General features: G+C 37.7%; 1 protein-coding gene across 10 annotated transcripts in view; it reads left to right on the forward strand.

Moving 5' to 3' along the window:
- The window catches only part of LOC5579651 (calpain-A), a 117,286-nt gene that overhangs the window by 79,042 nt on the left and 18,385 nt on the right, over positions 1-19,859 (forward strand). For 5 of the 10 annotated variants that reach the window (XM_021852891.1, XM_021852896.1, XM_021852897.1 and 2 more), the window contains 3 exons: positions 7,429-7,467; positions 7,638-7,779; positions 9,384-9,626. In XM_021852891.1, coding sequence (XP_021708583.1) covers positions 7,429-7,467; positions 7,638-7,779; positions 9,384-9,626 — 424 coding nt within the window. The remainder of the gene's footprint in view (positions 1-7,428; positions 7,468-7,637; positions 7,780-9,383; positions 9,627-19,859) is intronic. The other 5 variants (XM_021852892.1, XM_021852898.1, XM_021852895.1 and 2 more) reach the window with 3 other exon arrangements.

The following is a 19,859-nucleotide window of genomic DNA, read 5'->3' on the forward strand; positions in this document are numbered from 1 at the left end:
TGAAATGAATATTTACGGTTTCCTGTGGCTTAAATTGCGAAAATCTTGTCAGATAAATGATTATGGTGATTTTTCTTCCAAAGTTATCACTCGAAATATTGAATAAGATGCACTAGTCCCTATTCTAGTAGAGCGCCATCTACGCATTTTAGCTTTGCGTTAGATCACCAATAGCTGGTATATCGAATTTTAATTGAAATATTGCTTATGTTTAGTTGAGCGTGCATGTTTTAAATCAGCGTGCCTTTTCATTTCAGTGCAACCAAATTGACAGTTTGAATGAGCGCGCAAACAGCTTGCAGTCTTGTCTCGGGATCGAGACTTCAGTTTAGTGAAATATTTTGTGATGAGCGGTTGTGCTGGTTTGTACCTACCACAGTCGCGTCCGGCCGATGGCGGAATCGGCAGAAAGTGGAGTGACTGGATTCACATACTTATCATCATCATCATCAAAAATCAATCCTCCAGCCTACTCCGCTGCCCTTCCGGCAATGAGCCTACTGGGGTCGCTTTTTCTTCCGTAAATTAATCGGGAAGTCGTTTCAAAATCAGTCCTTCAGCCTACTCCACTGCTCTTTTGTCAGGGAGCCTACTGGGGACACGTTTTCTTCCGTAAAATCATAAGGAAGTCGTTTCAAAATCAATCCTCCAGCCAACCCCACTGCGATTCCGGCAGGGAGCCTACTGAGGACGTTTTCTCTCCACTTCAATCATACTTACCACAACTTTCTTAACTATTCAATTTCAGAAACTAAAATAAAAAAAAAACGCATTTCAACTTGCTTGATTCTACCGACTTCGCCATTGTAGTATCAGAATCCAGTCACTCCACACTGTGCTAGGTACAAACCTGGGAGGGAGAAACCGATATGAAATTTATGTACGTCAAGGTGAGCCGAGATTCTGCTGTCACGAACTGTCACTGTGAGCCCAGATCTTAAACAATGGACAAACATGATAAAAGCGCGTAATTCATCAAAACATATTTTTGCATTTTATAAAATGTGACAAATAATCGATTGAAAAGCTATTCTTGCTGATTCAAAAGAATGTCACGATAGCACCTTTTATTCTGATTGAATATAAAGCCTTCAAATTCTCATAATTTTACTTTTTCCAATAAAAACGAAAAATAACTGCATAGAAAACTTTGACCCTTTTTCCATGTTTGTCCAGAAAGATCGAAGGTACACAACAAAAGAAAGCTAGTGATTTTCATCAAGTCTGCCTTGATTGTCGTTGACTAGTTGGAGTTTTCTTGCAGTTTGAAATAACTTTGTGTCATATTTCGTGTGTAGTATTGGTGCCTCCCTCCCAGGTACAAACCAGCACAACCGCTCGTCACAAAATCTTTCACTAAACTGAAGTCTCGATCCCGAGACAAGACTGCAAGCTGTTTGCGCGCCCATTCAAACTGTCAATTTTGTTACACTGAAATGAAAAGGCACGCTGATATAAAACATGCACGCTAATATCAATTCAAACATGCACGCTCAACTAAACATAAGCAATATTTCAATTAAATTTAATATACCAGCTCTAGCTACCACAGTCAGCATGTCAAGCTGAAGCTTCGACGTCCCATGAACTGCCGATGCAGATGGGTGGCAAATCAAAATGCGTGAATTTACACAGCTTCGACGCCATGGTGATTTAGCAAATATTCGCTCTTGAATTGTATCTAAATTTCCTACTAGCGTTTTTCCACAATCTTTAACCGATTTCTTTATCAAATCCACCAGATGTTCTACCTTTTATTCCATCAAAAGTTCAATTCATGAATTTCTTTAGGAATTCTTCATATGATTCCACCAGGTGTTCCTCCAGAAATTTAATCAAGATTTTGTCTAGTGGTATTACTAGGACTTCCTTTAGAATGCTGTTTCTGAAACTCCTTCATAAATTTAACGGGATTCCATCAGGAGTTCCTCTAAGGATTCCTTCTAAAGTTCTACCAGGGATTCCTCCAGGAGAGTTTCCATGAGAAGTTATTGGAAGGAGTACACCAGGAATTCCTTGAGAAATTTCCACCAAGAATTCCATCAGGAGTACTTCTAATGATTCATCATTCTATCAGGGTTTCCATCAAGGGTTTCTTTAGGGATTCCATCGGAAGTTCCTCTATGGATTCCATTGGAAGTTTCTCTAGGGATTCCATCAAGAGTTCTTCTGGGGATTTCATCAGATACTCTTCTAGGGATTCCATAAGGAGTTCTTCCAGGGATTCCATGTGAAACTCCTCTAGGAATTCCATCAGGAGTTCCTTTAGCAATTCCATAAGAAGTTTCTCCAAGGATTCTATCAGGAGTTCCTTCAGAGATTCCACATGGCATTCTTCCAGGGGTTCTATCAGGAGTTCCTCTAGGGATTCCATCAGGATTTCATCAGGAGTTCGTCCAATGATTCCATCAAGAGATTCTATCAGGAGTTCCGCTAGAGATTATATTAGGAGTTCGTCGAGGAATTCCATCAGGATTTCTTTAAGGGATATCATAAGGAGTTCCTCTAGGAATTCTATCAGGAGTTCCATTAGGAATCTTATTCGCAATTCCTCCAGGATTTTCATCAGGAATTCTCACAGGAATTCAATCACGAGTTCTTTTAGGGAATTAGAGTTCCTTCAATAACATCTTTAGGAATTCCTCCAAGGATTCCATCAGAAGTCCCTCCAGGGATTCCATCAGGAGTCTCTATAGGGATTCTATCAAGAGTATTTTTAGGGATTCCATCAAAGTTCTCCTGTAGATTTTATCAGAATTCATTCTCTAGGGATTCTATCAAGAGTTTATTCAGAAATTCCACCTGGAATTCATCCCGAGATTACATCAGGAGTTCCTCGAGGAATTCCATCAAGGTTATTTCTAAGCAGTGTTGATAGACTCACACTCAAATCTCAATCAATACGCTCTCCCGTGAGAGCAAACTCATTAGAGATCTGCTTCGCAAAACTCACGCTTGAGATTTTGATGTAAAATTACTCAATCAACTCAAACCGTAAACAATGATTCAGTCGCAAAACCCGTCAAAAACTCGTGAAACCCGAATGTTGTTCTTCACGTTAGAAAGGATTACTATAATTTTACCAGACAAACAACAAATTATTGCCGTGTGTGAGTTAATTGCGGAAATACGAGACAATGAGTCAAAAAAGTGAGCCAACTCAACCATGAGTTTTTGACTGCTGAGTTGCTTGATTGACAACTCACGCATGAAAAATCTCAAGCGTGAGTCTTGAGAAATTGAGTTTTTCACAACACTGTTTCTAGGGATATCACAAGGGGTCCTCTAGTGATTCTATCAGGAGTTCTATCAAGAATATTATCAGGAGTTCCTGTAGGGATTTCATCAGAGGTTCCGATGAGAATTTTATAAGTCGAGGTGAACTAGCCATGGGAGGCAAGCCTCGTTAATAAAAACAATAATAATAATTATTTCATCCATTCATTCCATCAGGAGTTCTCCCACGGATTCCATCAGGAGTTCTTTTAGAGATTTTATCAGGAGTTCTTCTAAAGATTTCATCAGGAGTCCCTCCAATGATTCCATCAAGAGTTCCTTAAAGAATATCCTTAGGAATTTCTCCAAGGATTCCATCAAATGTTCCTATAGGTATTCTATCAGGAGCACTTTTAGGGCTTCCATCAGATTTCTTCTGGGGATTTCATCAGGAGATTCTACAGAATCGTCAGAGTCCCTTTAGAGATTCCACCCATAATACTTCCAGATTATATCAGGAGTTCCTCGAGGAATTTCATCAAGATTTCTTCTCGGGATATCATAAGACGTTCTTCTAGGGATTCTATCGGGAGTTCCATCAAGAATCTTAAGTAATTTTCTAGGAATTTCATCAGGAGTTCCTATAGGGATTCCATCAGGAGATTCTCTAGAGATTCCATCAAAAGTTTCTTCAGAGATTCAACTTGGAATTCCTCCAGAGATAATTTCAGGAGTTCCTCGAGGAAATGCATCACGATTTTTTTAGGGATTGCACAAGGAGTTCCTCCAGAGATTCTATCAGGAGTCTTATCAGCATCAGCAGTTCTTCTGCAAATTACATCAGGAGATCTTTTAGGGATTTTCTTAAAAGTTTCTTTAGAAATTCCACTTCTCATTCGTTCAGGGATTCTACCAAAAGTTTCTGTAGGGATTCCATCAGGAGTTCCTTCAGATATTCCAAATGGAATTCCTACAGGGGTTCTTTCAGAAGTTTCTCTAGGGATTCCATCAGGAGTTTCTTCGGAGATTGCACCTGGCATTTTTCTAGAGATTAATCAGGGGTTCCTCAAGGAATTCCTTTAGATTTTTTTCTTGGGATTTCATTATCAGGAATCCTTCCAGAGATTTCTTCAGGAGTTCTTTCCGTCATGTGTTCCTTAAGAAATTCCATTAAGAATTCCTCCAGGGTTTACATTAGAAATTCCTCTAGAAATTACTGCAGGAGTTCCTCTTGGAATTCCATTAGGAGTCCTTCTAGGGATTTTATCAGGAGTTTCCATTAGGAGCTTTTTCAGAGATTCTATCTGGTATTCCTAGGGAAATTAGATTAAGAGTTTCACTAGGAACCCTGTCAGAAACTCCTGCAAGGATTACATCAGAAGTTCTTTCAAGGATTCCACAAATGTTTCTTTAGGGATTTCATCAGCAGTCTTCCTTTAGATTTCATTGAGAGTTTCTGTAGGAATTCCATCAGAAGTTCTTCCATGGATTTCTTTTGAAATACTTCTAAGATTTCATTATAATTTGATCAAAAGTTCTTTCAGGCATTCTATCAGGAATTCTTCTAAAGTTTCCTTCTGGGATTTCCCTTGGGTTATTCTGGCTATTCACTACGGTTTCCTCACAGATTTTATTAAGAAATTCTACCAGAGTTTTCTTCCAGAGGTTATTCTAATGAATCCTTCAAGAGATTTCTCCAGGATGTTTCCCGAAATGCACCAAAGAATTATACTCGTAATATCTCCAAGGATTCTCAAGGGTTATCAGGAATTCCTCCGGGATTTTTACCAGAAATTTTATCACCGGAATTACTCGAGAGATTTCTTCTGACATATCTCAAGGAATTCATCGCGGAATATCTCCAGAGAACCTTGGAGATTTTCACGAATTTCTTCAGCGATTTTACCATAAATTTCTTAAAAGTATTTCACAAGTTATTTTGGAATCCACCAGTATATCCTCCTGTGATTCTATCATGAGTTCCTACTGGGATTAAAAAAAAATCATTCAAAGATTCCTCTGAGAATTCCTTCAGTAATTCCACCAAGAATTCTTTCGAAAATATTGCTAGGATTACCTCTAGGGATTCCAACTAAAAACCTCCCACCTAAATTCTCCAGGGATTCCTATAAAGATTCACCCAAAGGTTTCTCCATGGATTGCATCTGGAATTCATCCAGATAATCCTCCATAATTTCCATCAAGAAAACCTTCAAGGATTTCAGCTGAAATTCTCATAGGGATTCCACTAAAAATTCTTTCAGATACTCTTCCAACTTCCACCAGAGATTCGCCAGAAGTTTTACCAGAAAATACTTCAATGGTTTTACCAGGTTTTCCTTCTAAGAAATTATTCAGGTTTATCAGAAAATTCCTACAGGGAACTTATTAAAAAAAATCATAAGTCCACAAGATTTCTTTTAAACCATCAATATTTTTGCAAGAGAATCGATTAGGAATTCCGTGAAGGATTGAACTAGAAATTTTTTCTTTTTCTACTTTAGTTGTTCCATCAGAAGGCATCTACAAAATTCTAAAATGTTATTCCTTCAAGGATTCCACTGATATTTACTCAGAGGATTAAACAAAACATTTTTTTAAGGCACTCTGTGCTTGTGGCCACTACTGTGCCGGAATCAGTTGATCTGTAGCTTCTTCTTTACCGATACAGATCTATTTTTAACTTATCTATATTTACATCTTACTTTCACACTCTCCTACTCTTTTTACTCTCACACCGAGCAGGTAGGAGAGAGCTCTGCTGTTATTGAGGCTAGCTGCCTGCGAAGAGGGTCAGTTTGTCTCAGTCACCATCTGATACTGACGGAGGATGGATGTGCTCCCTAAAGCACGGTCCTCCGTCAGGCGTCTTCTGGTGGCTGGACGGGTTTTTTGTGGAGGGGCTGGGAATCGAACCCATGACCTTCCGCTTATGAAGCGAAAGCGTAACCTCAAGGCTACAGACCCCCCTAAACAAAACATTTATCTGAATGTCTTAAGGTTGAATCCCTGAAGTAACACCTGGAAGGATTTTTTGGAATATATCTGGAAAAATCCATGGAGCAATTTCTTGAGAATTCTTTAGAGGAATCACCAAAGAAACCACTGAAGAAATTCCCATAAAAAATCCTGGAGAAATTCCTTAATATATCTGTGGAAGAAATTTTAAAGCAATCCCTGAAGGAGCTCCTACAGGTTTTTCTAAGGTAATTCCTGGTGGATTCGTTGGTATACTCAGAGAGGAGAAATGCTTTTCGAGCTGAAGAACGATCCGGTGATCAAGAGCTCGGCCTATCAGGTGTTCAGGATTGCTGAGTTGTTGGCAACCGAGGCAAGCGTAAAAGCTTTAACTCAGGAGGCAGTGGTTGAGTGCAGATGTCTGGACGAGATCGCATCCAACGATGATCTGCAACAGGAGTTGCGAAGTTGTACTTCAAGTATATGGACTTCGGACAACAGGCGGCAATCTGGAATGGACCGGACAAATCCGAGTTATGCAAGAAATGCGGAGCGAATGGGCACTTCGAGAAAGATTGCACGAAGCGACCAAACTGTTTACTCTGTAAACCGGAGGAAGGAAACGCCCATGTAATGAGCGGCTTTAAGTGTCCTGTGTATGAAAAGGCGATCGCATCATGACAATAGTGTAAGTAACGCAGATCAACTTGAATCATTGTGACACGCACAACAACTGTTGTCAACAACGGAAGCAAAGTGCGACGTTGAGATTATGAGCCGTATCGATTTCCGCTTGATAATATCAATTGGCAGCCGACAACACCCGACTAGCAGCGATACAGCTGATGGCTAGGTTCTGTAAATACTGCAAAATAATTCATCAAGGAAGTTGTTTCTAGCACCAAAGAAGAATTTGTGATCGCGTAAGTAAGCCACTACTAATTGAAGGAGACTTCAATGCATGGGCCACGAATGCTACTGTTGATAATTTTTGGTTGAGGTTTGGTGGTAATTTCGTTTGAAGTAATTCTATTCAATTTTTAAGATTCCTTGCACTTGTAAAAAGTTTAAAACTAATGGCCATTGTCAAAAATAAACATACAAATACGAACACATATATCATAAATCAGTTATAAAACTGCCTGAAAACCATGATTAGACCATTCATTTATCCATTAGGTACTGGGAGATCTTCAAGTAACTGGAATCAGTTTATATTAGATCATTTTTTTATCCGCGTATTTTCTCGTACAGGTCGATCCCGAAGATATCAATCGTGGTGGTGGTAGATATGTAAGTTTGGTTTGGTTTTACCCGCAAACTTTGTCAATGAATCCAAATCCTATTTCACCATGCAGAGTTCTCGCTTCAACTTGTTCCCTTTTTCGCATTTCCAAAGTTAATTATTAGTTATTCAATAGTCAACATTACTAATCCCAGATATTTCCGCTTCTTCTTTTCAGATTGCCCCAGACGTCCCAGTCCCGTCGCAACCGTCTCCCGCGCGCCAGGCCATGGAACGTCTCTTCCTGGACGTGGCCGGCGCCGATGGGGAGGTTGACTGGGTCGAACTGAAGCGCATCCTGGATCATTCGTTCCGTGATGGTAAGTGTCTTCACACGGTCAATTTGTGGGGTTCCAATTCGAACGGTTGTTTCTTTCAATTTTATGCACTCAAATTGCGGGTTCTTTTCCTAGAATTTTGCACTCAAACTTGGTTTTCTTAACGTTTAAATTGATTGCCAGTTCGAATCTTATTACTTTTACGTGATTAGCTGTTCTAGGATAGACCCCCACCTTAGCTCGATACTTGCATTAGTCCTAGACATCCAATTATAGACCAAACAGGTTTAGGAAGCAACCATTCGCCTAACAGCTTTCATTTTACACTAATCATTTCGTTTTCATTTCATTTGCCAATGAAAATTTGTTGTAATTTTGTATGGAAGTCCGATTAACTTAACTAATAATTAAACCAGTTTCGTCGTCTTATGAATGTCTTGTATGCGATTGGGCAAAAGGGGAATGTTGTTCGTAAGTCCAGTCTTCGTCCAAATATGCGTCCTTATTGTTTAGCTATTACACTGAAACCTCTATTTATGTAATGGGTCGGGGGTACGAAGATAGAATTTTTGCGTAAATTGAATAATTACGTGAATATAATTTGTATTGCGTAAATGGAATTTTCACTCGCAAAATTAAGTCTGTATGAAATTCCGAAGATTGATGTCAAATAGACTAAGAATAAGATTTTGTGTGACAAAGCTTGTAAAAACAATAACAGATGTATCATTTTGCCATGATGTTCTAGATCAGCCACGAGCTTAAACAGGTAATAGATCTTCGAGCTGTTTAGTCGAATACCTATAAGTAGATGGAAAACCGAATATAGTATTATACCATTTAATTCCACTAGAGTTTGTATTCTTTGACAGATACGCGTATTTCGACCTCAACAGTGTCGTGTACTAGACTCTAAAGTATAGTATAGTGTAAAGCGTAAAGTTCAACGGCTTTTTAACTTCAAATTTTCAAGTTCACAGATCTAGAGAAATTCGCGTTGAAAATTTGATCGATTGGTTGCATTCTGGCGATGATCAATCGATCAAATTTTAAGCTCAGAGAACTGTGTGGTTCCTTTTATAATCATCTAAAAGTTATCCAATAACTTCTTGGGATACAGGCCTTCAGATCTACAAGGTTTTAATTATGTTTAGGTAATATTGTGGTTTGGAGGCAAAAGGTTGAACGGACAAAATGCCGTTATTATTGGCTTGGTGGGAAATTTTTCCTTCTTTGGAAAAGAATTTTAGACCTTTTGTCCTTTGGACCGTTCATCATTTGACGTTTTTTCTTTCAACCTTCTGCCATTGGTTCTAATAAAACGTACATGAAATAACGTAAATAGAATTTACGTAAATAGAAGTTACGTGAATGGAGGTTTCAGTGTAGTTCTATTCCCAATCATAAATAGTTGAGCTAGATTCTCATTATGAATTTCCCACTGTCTTTCTCTTTCCCCACGTTGAAACAAATGTATAAATCTCATAATCACAACCGAACCGCATAATTTTCTATACTATTCTCCACCTCAAACACCTTAAACCCCTCACATCCCGTCCCTCGTCCACAAATTCCTGGTTCACATACGACCCATTCCATAAAAAAAAAACCCCGCCGGAATGATGTCCGGAAATGCACGTGAGTAGATCTGCCCAAGTCGTCGTCGGTGAATGGGTTGAACAAGTCGTACGCCAATCAGCAGAATGCGGCCAACTACGACGGTGGCGGCGGGGAGGACGCCGGCGGTGGACTTTTGGCCCAACTGTGTGGTCTCTTCTGCAAGGATACGCCGTTTGCGGAAGCCTTCGGGGTGACGTCCGGAGGGGGCGGTGGAGCGGACGGAAATGCCAGCGCCAACCTGCAGAATCAAATCGTTCCCATTCAGCACGGTGAGAGATTTTTAAAACGTGACACACATTTCTAATGAACTTTGGAAGGTTTGTTTTCAGTTTTCTTATTTTCAGGGCCTTGGAGGGTTAAGGCTTGTCGGCACGAAAAGATGCTTTTGCAGGTGCTTTGGATCTAACACTGCGTTGCTTCTATGCTTGAAAATTTCCCAGTTGATTTGTTTCTGTTCGTCCGTTGCTTTGCTGCTTATTTATCAAAAGCGAGTTGATGGTATTACAATAAGCGTTCAAGTTTTGTTTGTTTCTTGTTGCAGCTCTTTGCTCGATTTCTCCGTTATTGTTTTTCTACAATGTAGTCTTAGTGACTTGTTTTTATTATTGGTTTCGCATTTCGAGGCATTATTCAATAACGTTACTTAACTATCAGCTTTTGTTCGTAACACTGATTTGAAAAAAAGCTTACTCTTTTTAGTGCAATCTTTATGATTTTTTGCATCATACGGTTTGATGTATTTCAATTTTTTTCTGTTTTGAATCTGATCAGACACAAACCATTACTATACTGTTTTTTATCCAGTAGTCTTAATCTGAATCTGAACAATCATATGACAGTTCGATCATTAGCATAACCGCATTGACTGGAAAACTGTACAAATAGGGCTTTTAATAAGATCCTAAATAGACCAAAATTTAAACAATCATTCTACATTTCCTATAATATTGCTGAGTCAACAGAAACTATTTTGAAACCCTAGTGCTACCCTTATGCATTTGTAACAACTTATAACTGAGTAATTATCGCTGAGACCGGCCCATTATTAACACTTGTTTAAAATGTTTAAAATTATGCTCATTTGAAAGCTGCTGTTTAGTAACTAAAGGAACTGTTCACGATGGGTCAAATTGATGGACCCCTCGGTAGTTATGATCAAAACAGTTATTGAGGATACATCGATTTTTGTCCATTTTTGCCTCACTCAAACTGCCATATCGGAAATACTGAATTTTCATGGTGTTCGCAATCACCGATTTTGAAAGTTATTGCATCACTGGAAAGCTGAGGGTGTCAATATAGGAGGACCCCCCAGTATGAAAAGTTTTCTTTGGTATCGTATCGGGCACACATACCTTGCTGCAGTGGCGTAGCTAGGGTTTTTGGGGCCCGGTGCGGAGCCAGATTTCGGGGCCCCTCCCCGAAGGAGGTTTGCAAAATTGTTTTATTACCGAACTCACACGTACTTTCAACATTTTTTCGAAAACGTTCAATACACAAATTAACTAACTCATTACGCGTGGTAAAGATGGATGAATTATGAGTGACATCACGAAAAACTCAATTACAAATTAACTAACTCATTACGCGTGGTAAAGATGGATGAATTATGAGTGACATCACGAAAAACTCATGAGCTCAGGTGAGATTCAGACCCACGACTCTTGTATGCCAGACGAGTGCTTTACCAACTAAGCTACCGAGCCACTTGGCGATGCAACAACTCAGAAGGTTACAAGTTTTAAATTCACACCCAATATTTGTAAAAAAAAAATCGTGATTAAATGGTCAAAATAATCTCTGCCTGTGAGAAATCACCAATACCAGGGCGTAACTAAAGTTTCGTCCAGGAAATAGTTTTTATTGCTACGTCTTGTGAAATTAAACAAATATATATGTGAAACGATTGCCTCATAAGTGTGTATATGTTTCTGTTTAAAAAGATTTTTAGAGACATTCTTGGATAACTTTCTGTATATTGTACGGTATTAAGTAGTATGCTTACGGTTATCCATAGCTGAACTTCCTGAAGACTCGTGAAAAATTCTTGGACCATATTTACCGTTTTGTCTCAAATTCCGAACAGACTCATATTCCGAACACTCGGTTTTTGTATGGCGACAAGGTTGAAATGTTTCGCTGAAATATGTCATCAAATAATCAGGAAATGGTAGTCAATTGCAATTCAATTTTAACGTCTTCCAATATAATTTATACCTCTGGAGTAGTGATGATTCTCTAGTTCGAGACTAGTAGAACTAGCTCAGATGAATTTTTTTATGTAATTATTCAATTGAATACGATTTATTCGTGCTGTTCGGAATTTGAGTCAAGGTGTTCGGAATATGAGACAGAAAGAACGCAGTGTTCGGCATTTGAGTCAAAATGTTGTTCCATTCTTTTACGTAAAAACAATACTAAACAAGTTTAAATAAACATTTTTATCAGTACACTAAACAGCTAACGGTTAGACTTTGCGAAGAAATTAAAATTTCCACAAATATCAGCCAATTTATGCCCTTCAGATGCTTCTGAAGTCACTGGTGGCCTTAAGTGTTCGGAATATGAGTCAAAACGGTACTATATATCTGATGAAATCGCTGGACAAACTTCAGAAATTCTAGTATTGTGCAAATCACTGGTAAATTCTTTATTGGAGTTTTTTATGCAGATTTAATAGGCTATGATATGTTATTTTATGAGGAATTCCCAGCGAAACTTATAGGGAAAATTTTCAAATTCTATGAAAAATAAAACATGCACAGATTTTTCTGCAGTAAAAATCTGGAACTTCTTGAACTCTGTCGAAATTCCTTACATTCTTAAATTTTTCGAAACTTTTTGTAAACGAAGTCATAGAAGAAATTTTGCAAACATATTTGAAAGAATGCTTAAAAATCAGGTACAACCACTAAGGTGTTTCTGGGAAAATTTCTGCTTTAACCACTTGAAGAACTCCTTGTAATAATGAACGAATTCAAAAAGAGCTCAATGGAGAAAAATGAAGGACAAATCCCAAAAGATTTCCATTTATCTGAGGAATTCTCACAAATATGTAAGATAAATACCAGAAAAAAAATCGCAGTAAATAAATGAGGGGTATATTCGAAATAAGTAAAATAATTCGTAGAAGAATCCTTGGAGTTAATGGTTAAGAAATAATTGCGAAAACCACGGGCTTGGCCAAAGGTAGCCATGAAATCCATTCAGTGGATTTCAAGGGAAAATGTTCAAAAGTCACCTTTGTGAAATTCTTGGTTGAAATCTTGATGAATTCCTAGAATGATTCCTGTAGGGAGTCTTGAATAATCCTTTAAAAAGAAATAAAATAGACCTATTCGGAATCTCTGTGCAATTTGTTTAAATCCCGTAATGAATTGACGTCCATATGGGCACGCCAGATAGATTATTACTAGCTTTATCAAAGTGATTTTATACCCGAATTAATTCTTCAGAAATTAAAAAAAAAATCTTGATAGCATTGCTCAAAACATTCTCTAGAGTTTCTACAAGAAAGCACTGGAAAAAGTTTCCTAGATTTATGGTTAATCTTAATTCTGTAGAAATCATGTTAGGATTTCTGCAAACATTCCTGAAAGAATTCTAAGCGAACTATTGAACGAATTTACTCGTATTTTTAACGAAATCTCTCGAAACGTTTAACAAAAAATAAATGTTGGCATAATTCATGGCAAAATTTCGTATAAATTACCAGGAGAAATTTTTAAAGAAATATCCTTATGAATTATTTAAGGACAACCGACAACAAATTTTAATGATTTTTTATTGGTGTTCTAGAATGATTGAAAAAATAACACCTGAAGAAATTTTGATCAACAGTAAATTTTATGGAGCAGGAGGGGGATTGGGGATTGTTCAGTATAAGTGATTATTGTAAGAATAATCAAAATACTTCCGAAAATATTTTGAACAAGTCATTATTGTAAGAATAATCAAAATACTTCCGAAAATATTTTGAACAAGTCATTGGTATACTTTATAGCAGACACCACCCTGGAGAAATATCTGTAGTAATTTCCGAAGGATTGATTTTGAGATAAGGCTGATACTTTTTTCATTGCTCTGTTCAACCCTATCAGGGTATTGCCGTTTTAAATTCAAATAACCCCATAAAACAACGACCCCAAGGACAACCTTGAAACACGAAAAGCGTATTGTTCTGTCACATTTCAAGAAAAAAAAATGAAATTAAAATTTGTTAAAATTACCCTTTTAATGTATTGTATTTGTTTGCACCCCAGTTTGTACCCTGAATTTTTTTCCCAGCCTTGGGCCTCCCAAGTGGTCTTCAACATGAAAGAAAATTAGTATTTGCATCAGTCTAAATAGTTAAAAAAATCAAAATCTTTGGCTTACACATTTTACAAAATTCATTATTATGAAATCTAAAAAAACTGTACACTTTTAGGCCTTTACTCATTCATCATATTGAGAAGCATTTCTGAAATTAAAAACAATAATAATGGTTCAGATCGTAAGAAATGGGTACATTCTCAAAGCTCACCAATGCTCTAGATTTTTGGAAGCCTAAAAACTAAGATAGATTTGATTGGAAATAAGAATTCATGAAATAAATATTTATAAATTCAAAGACGTAATTAGACTCAACATTTTTAAAATAGGTATTTGAGCCTACTTAAGTATCTACAGGAGAGAAAGCCAAAAGCGGCCCTCATCGAAGGCTCTTCTTCTTTTTCTGGTCAACCGACACCTTTTGACATCAGTTGTAGTTTTACGTCAGCTTAGTTCTGGTTCTGAGCCTAAACACGGACGCTCAGGGAGGCCTTCACACACACCTGAGACCCTGCATATCGAACCCATCAAACCATGAGCCGGGATCAACGGCTTTACTTCCCTTGCGAAGGAAGACGTGATCAGAGAATTTATGCCCCAGAAATTCCAGACGGCGTCGACGGGAATTGATACCCGACCGACTAGGGTGAGAGGCAATCACGCTTACCACTACATCACCGACGTCGCTTATCGAAGTCTCAGTTTTCTCCAGAGTGGAATCGATTGAACAATATCAAGGAAAATAACTTACAAAACAAATATTTGTGTAGGCCCCTGAACTGTGAAGGCCCAAAGCCATGGTCCCTCGGGCCCCTAGACTCTCTAAACCTAGCTCTAAAGTATTAAAAAAAGGGATAATCAAGGCGCCCCTGTACATCGCTGATCCTAGCCTTCTCCAAAAATTATTATTGTCATGTTCATTATCTGTTTAGGATCTTACAAATTGTCAGTTTCTAACAAGCTATGTTGAACTTTTAATATTATGAGAACTCCGCCCTGCAATTTTGGGGCCCCCAAGAGCTCGGGGCCCGGTGCGGACCGCACCCACCGCACCCCCCTAGCTACGCTACTGCCTTGCTGTTCTCTGTCTAGATACATATTTCATAGGGGTCACACGCAAACAATGCCACCACGCTCCAAGGAGTGGTAGAGGTCAGGCAGAGCGTAACAAGCTTAATCAAATCTTCGGGGGTCTTAAAAAAACGTATCAAGGAGGTGTGGAGATATCCGAATTTAGGGTGACATAGTGGAGCCTCCTTAGGCCTAGTGGTAAAGTCCGCTATTGCAAAGCAAACCCATACTAAAGGTGTCTGGGTTCGAATCTCGGTCCGTTCCAAATCTTTTCGTAGTGGAAATTTCCGTGACTTGCTGGACCATAGATAAAGTATCATATAAGGATGCGGAAAATGGCAACAATGACAAAGAAAGCTATCAGTTAATAACTTTGGAAGTGCTCAAGGACTGTCCACGTAGCGTTTTAGGGGAGTGTGGGGAGTCTACTATTTTGGGAAGAACCATGTATTAGAAATGGAAAAAAGGCTCCGATGTGGGAGTGGGGTGTCAAAAATCTACCAAAAATGCTGCATCATTTATGGGCGTTCCCTTATGAGAAAACTAAGCTGAGAAGCAGGCTCTGTCCTTGTCGGGACGTAAATGAAGCAGCAGAAAAAGATTCGAAGATTTTTAACGCTTGCAACGCTCTGTCTGACCTTCACAACCCCTTGGTGCGTGGTGGCATGATTTGCGTGTGACCCCTAGTGAATCTAGACTGCGAACAACAAGGATATGTGCCCGATACCGAATGATTACAAGATAAAACTATATTTCCATACTAGGGGAGGTCTCCTATATTGATACTATCCCTCCTTTCCAGCACCAATGCATATAATATCACATGTTAAGCATTATAGAGTTAATCTTTCACATTTCAAATACATCACAGCAAGCATAAAACGCTACAGCCCCGTTATATGACCACAAATTACGCCAGAGTGATAAGAAATGGTCTACCAAATCGCACATAAAAACAAACATCTCTGTTTTTTTTTCATATTTTGTGTAAAACTAGCTCAGCTTTCCAGTGATGAAAAAAAATTTTAAAATCGGTGGTTGCGAACACCATGAAAATTCAGTTTTTCCCGATAAAATTCAATATGGCGGCCAAATTCAATATGGCCGTTAAATATTTCTATTTTTTCAAATGAAGCTCCTATGTTTTGACTTTCTAACACCATCTTATTGAAGAGATTTTTTAAGAAATTTCTGAGTAATAGCAGTTTGAGATTAATACAGTTAATACAGACAAGAATTGTCAAAAATCGAGGAGCCTCAATAACTGTTTTGATTATAACTACCGAAGGGTCCATCAATTTGACCCACCGAATGCAGTTCCTTTAGTTACTCGACAGGAGCTTTCGAATAAGCATAATTTTAAACATTTTGAAAGACCAAGGGTAAATAGTGGGCCGGTCTCAGCGAGGATTACTCAACTATAAAGTACACCGGAACATATTGAAACGTGTAGGGCAAAATGGAATGCTGAGTTTTGAACTTGAAATCCATAAATTTGAACATTTTTTTTCCACAAGTTTATTTCATTTGTTAACTTAGTGTTTCTGTAGTTATTTTTTTCATCATTATAAACTTTCACTACAAAACCTTTCCATTTCACCTTTCCTCTCCCTTTTCAACTTGACACTATAGATTTCATTGATTTGGAAAGAGTACGATAATTGTTCCAGTGGTTTCCATAAATGAGAACCTGCTATTTTCCCAGTTTTGCAGTGAATGATGCTGATACAAGCCAATTTCAAACAATTCTTTGGGATGGTACACAAACTATGTCACGATAAATTTCAACTTTTTCAACCCTCCGAAAATTCTGTAAGGTTTGTCACGCTTGGCTCATGGTTAGGCTGACCATAAGCCAACCAGATAAAAACGGGACAAATAAAAAACAAAAACAGGACAATTTTAAAAGACAGATTATGCGATTGTGCTACTTTTCCCCAAATGACCCGTTTCTCCGAAGCCATTTCCCCGAATGACCCGTTCCCTTGTAAAGCAATGCACCTCAAAAAAGTGCAATAATAGTCTTTACCCGAACAAACGAAAAAAAACTAAGTAATACCAAATTTTGATACGGACATACAAAAGTGATATTAACTAGAAAGATATAAGTTATAAAAGATCCGAAAATAATATCTAAAATATACTCCTGGAATACTATTAGCATATCATATTTAGCTTTTATAAGATCTTACCAATATCAGCGAGCTATTCCTTAGATCTTCCAACATCAAATTTAGCTATGGCTCAGAAGTTCCAGAAATAAAATTTTGATATTACTATCAGAACTTTTATCTCTTATGTCAATCAAATCAATATCTCGATTTAATGGTCAGAACTTTGCTTCTGCTCGGGTAGTGAGATAGTGTTGAGTTAGAAAGGTCGATAAGCTACCAAAGACGGAGATATTTGGTCATTCTCGACTAATACATATTGTCAAAAATACATATTGTTCACCACCTTGAAATGCGAAAGGTTATGACAATTATGAGTGTTAGAACTTTTCGGAGAACTGAGTTATTCGAGGAAACGGGGTTTTCGGTGAACTAGCATTCTGAGAACTGGCGTTGGGAGAACCATATTATGCAATCCCAAGCTACATGTCTGTATGATTCGATAAAAATCACTTTAGAACCTTGAAGCGCATTCTTTGATTTCCAAAAAGCAGCGTTTTTAAGAATTTCCCAAAAAAAATTGTTACACTTTTCAATTTTTCCAGTTCATACGTAAATTTTTCTAATGTTTTATTACTTTATTGAAATATCCACTTTTAAACAGTTAATCCAATCAATTGCGTATCAAAAGTAAACACATATTTGTTCATTTTTTTTTATTTTAGTCATTATAGAATAATTGTCTTATGAAGATCCGTATTTTGGAAATCCACCAAAATTTGGCATAAATATGAGTAAAGAAACGCGAAAAGTTAAGCAGAAGCATATACGGATCAAGTTTAACTTTGTTAAACCAAACTCAAGCGTTTGGTACTAAAATGGGGACATGGCTCTAGAACCCTATTATATGCAATCGTTGAGAAAATTTTTCGAAATTTCATGAATTCTAGGAGTTTTACAGCGTGTGATTGGAATTAAATCCTTCAGTGGAGATGTACGAATATTTTCCATAGTGTAAATAAGTGCCCGGCGAAGTAAGTCACACAGGGACAGGGAAGAAAATGAATCGTCATATGGGGTGGCTCAGTCGATCGCTATTCAGATTTCGCTCGGTACGTCTTCGTCCATTTCAGTGACAATTTCCAAAGTGGAACTGAAGTTATTGAGCAGAATACGGTAGTTTTATTGCATTGGGAGCCGGATCCTATTCTTGGGACTTTTGATTCTCTTCGGCAGTGGGTTTTTTTGAAAGCTATTGAGCTCATATTTGGCCTCAATATGCGTCGTATCGAAGTGCTTCTGGCTGCAAAATTTTAGATAATTCGGCCGAGGGAAACCCCCCATGCCAAAGTGAATCTTTGTAGTGCCCAAGTAGCTCTGCAACCTATCTGGTGTACAAATTGACGAACCCAATCAGCTATCACAAAATTACACTTGGAAAATGAATCTGCATAAGCTCGAACATCCGCCGGAATGGAACATTTTGCGCTTGTGACGAAGTAGATCGATACCCTATCAGATCAAGATGAGTGAAATGAAGCCTGTACCCGGGTATGACCTTATGTGAATTCTTGAAAACATTCACATTTCGAATATTCTTCCATGTTTCAACATCAAGATATATTTGACACCACAGTACCATGACCCCACAGTTATGGATCAAATAGTGTGGAATCCAACCTATAAAATTCAATAAAACAACATGGAAAACGTAAAATTGTAATTTAAAAGCACGAATCGAATCGTTTCAAATTGGAACTTTTGAGTATAATATTTACATAGGATTGCATAAAAATTAAAAATTGTATCGGTTTCTGAAAACCATATTATGGATCAACGTTCATATTATGGATCAAATTGTGACATATTACGGATCAGTGCGCAAAATCAAAAGATTTTCAACTCGATGCATATGTATTGCATGTTTTGACGAAAGTTAACAATGCGTCATATATTACTGCAAAAAATAGCAGTGTTCGAGCTGGAAACAAGGGTAAAATGCCTTTTGTTTGTGATGCTGTATTGTAATAACTGAGTCAGGAACTGTTTTCGCTCCACACCAAGTTTTTCACCCATTTTTGTCGGCTAAAAAATGAAATTTACAAACCTTGATGTTTTATTAGTTTTATCCTTAGTGCTATTGTCTGAAAATGTCGAATCCAATGCTTAAAATGGTAGAAATCTAGATTCTTTGGAAGTGATCCATAACCGTGTTAAACAATCATTTCCTGATCCATATTATGGATCACTAGTTAGAAGTGCTAATATTCGATATTTAGAATCAACAATCGAGAAAAGTGTTTTCCAAAGATGAATTCATACTCAATCAAAACGAATGAGTATGTTTTATGCTATAACATTTGAATTTTACCTCCTGTGCACAGCTGTGGGAGCTTATGAATGCTGACGGCACTTCTTACAGAAAACGAACATATAATGATAGCTGTGTGGTACCAACTAAACATTTGTCAAATACATCGCTATTTAGCGGTTGAACGTTGTGCTTAACACTACAAATGGTAGAAGAAAAATAGTATAACATGGGAAAAATATGTTTTACGTCAACTTTTATGTTTTGAGCGAGTTACCCGATGTTGAACGCCAAAGTGATCCGTCACTGTGGGTGATCCGTTACTGTGTGGGCATGGTACTTAACCTTTACGTTACCGACCTCTGCCAAGGCATTTTCAAGTAGCGCAATTTACATTAATTTTTTTTAAACCACCTTCAGTTTACTTTAAAAAGTTTTCAGTTATTTGTCATAAATGGACAATCCTGAATTCAGAACCATGCCGGAGATATTCCTGGTTTACTGTGATCACAAAGGTTCCAAATTAGGGAAATGTGATTATTTTTTTTTTCTTTCCATTAACAACATTGAAGTTTTTATGTAAAACGTGAGATTATGATCAATTGTCATCAATTCAACATAATTTGAATAATTTGTTCCGGCATCACTGGACTACGAGCAGGCAGTGAACTCGCCGATGAATGCGAACTGGCTGT

This window comes from Aedes aegypti, chromosome 3 (genome assembly GCF_002204515.2).
Source record: "Aedes aegypti strain LVP_AGWG chromosome 3, AaegL5.0 Primary Assembly, whole genome shotgun sequence".
Lineage (NCBI taxonomy): Eukaryota > Metazoa > Arthropoda > Insecta > Diptera > Culicidae > Aedes > Aedes aegypti.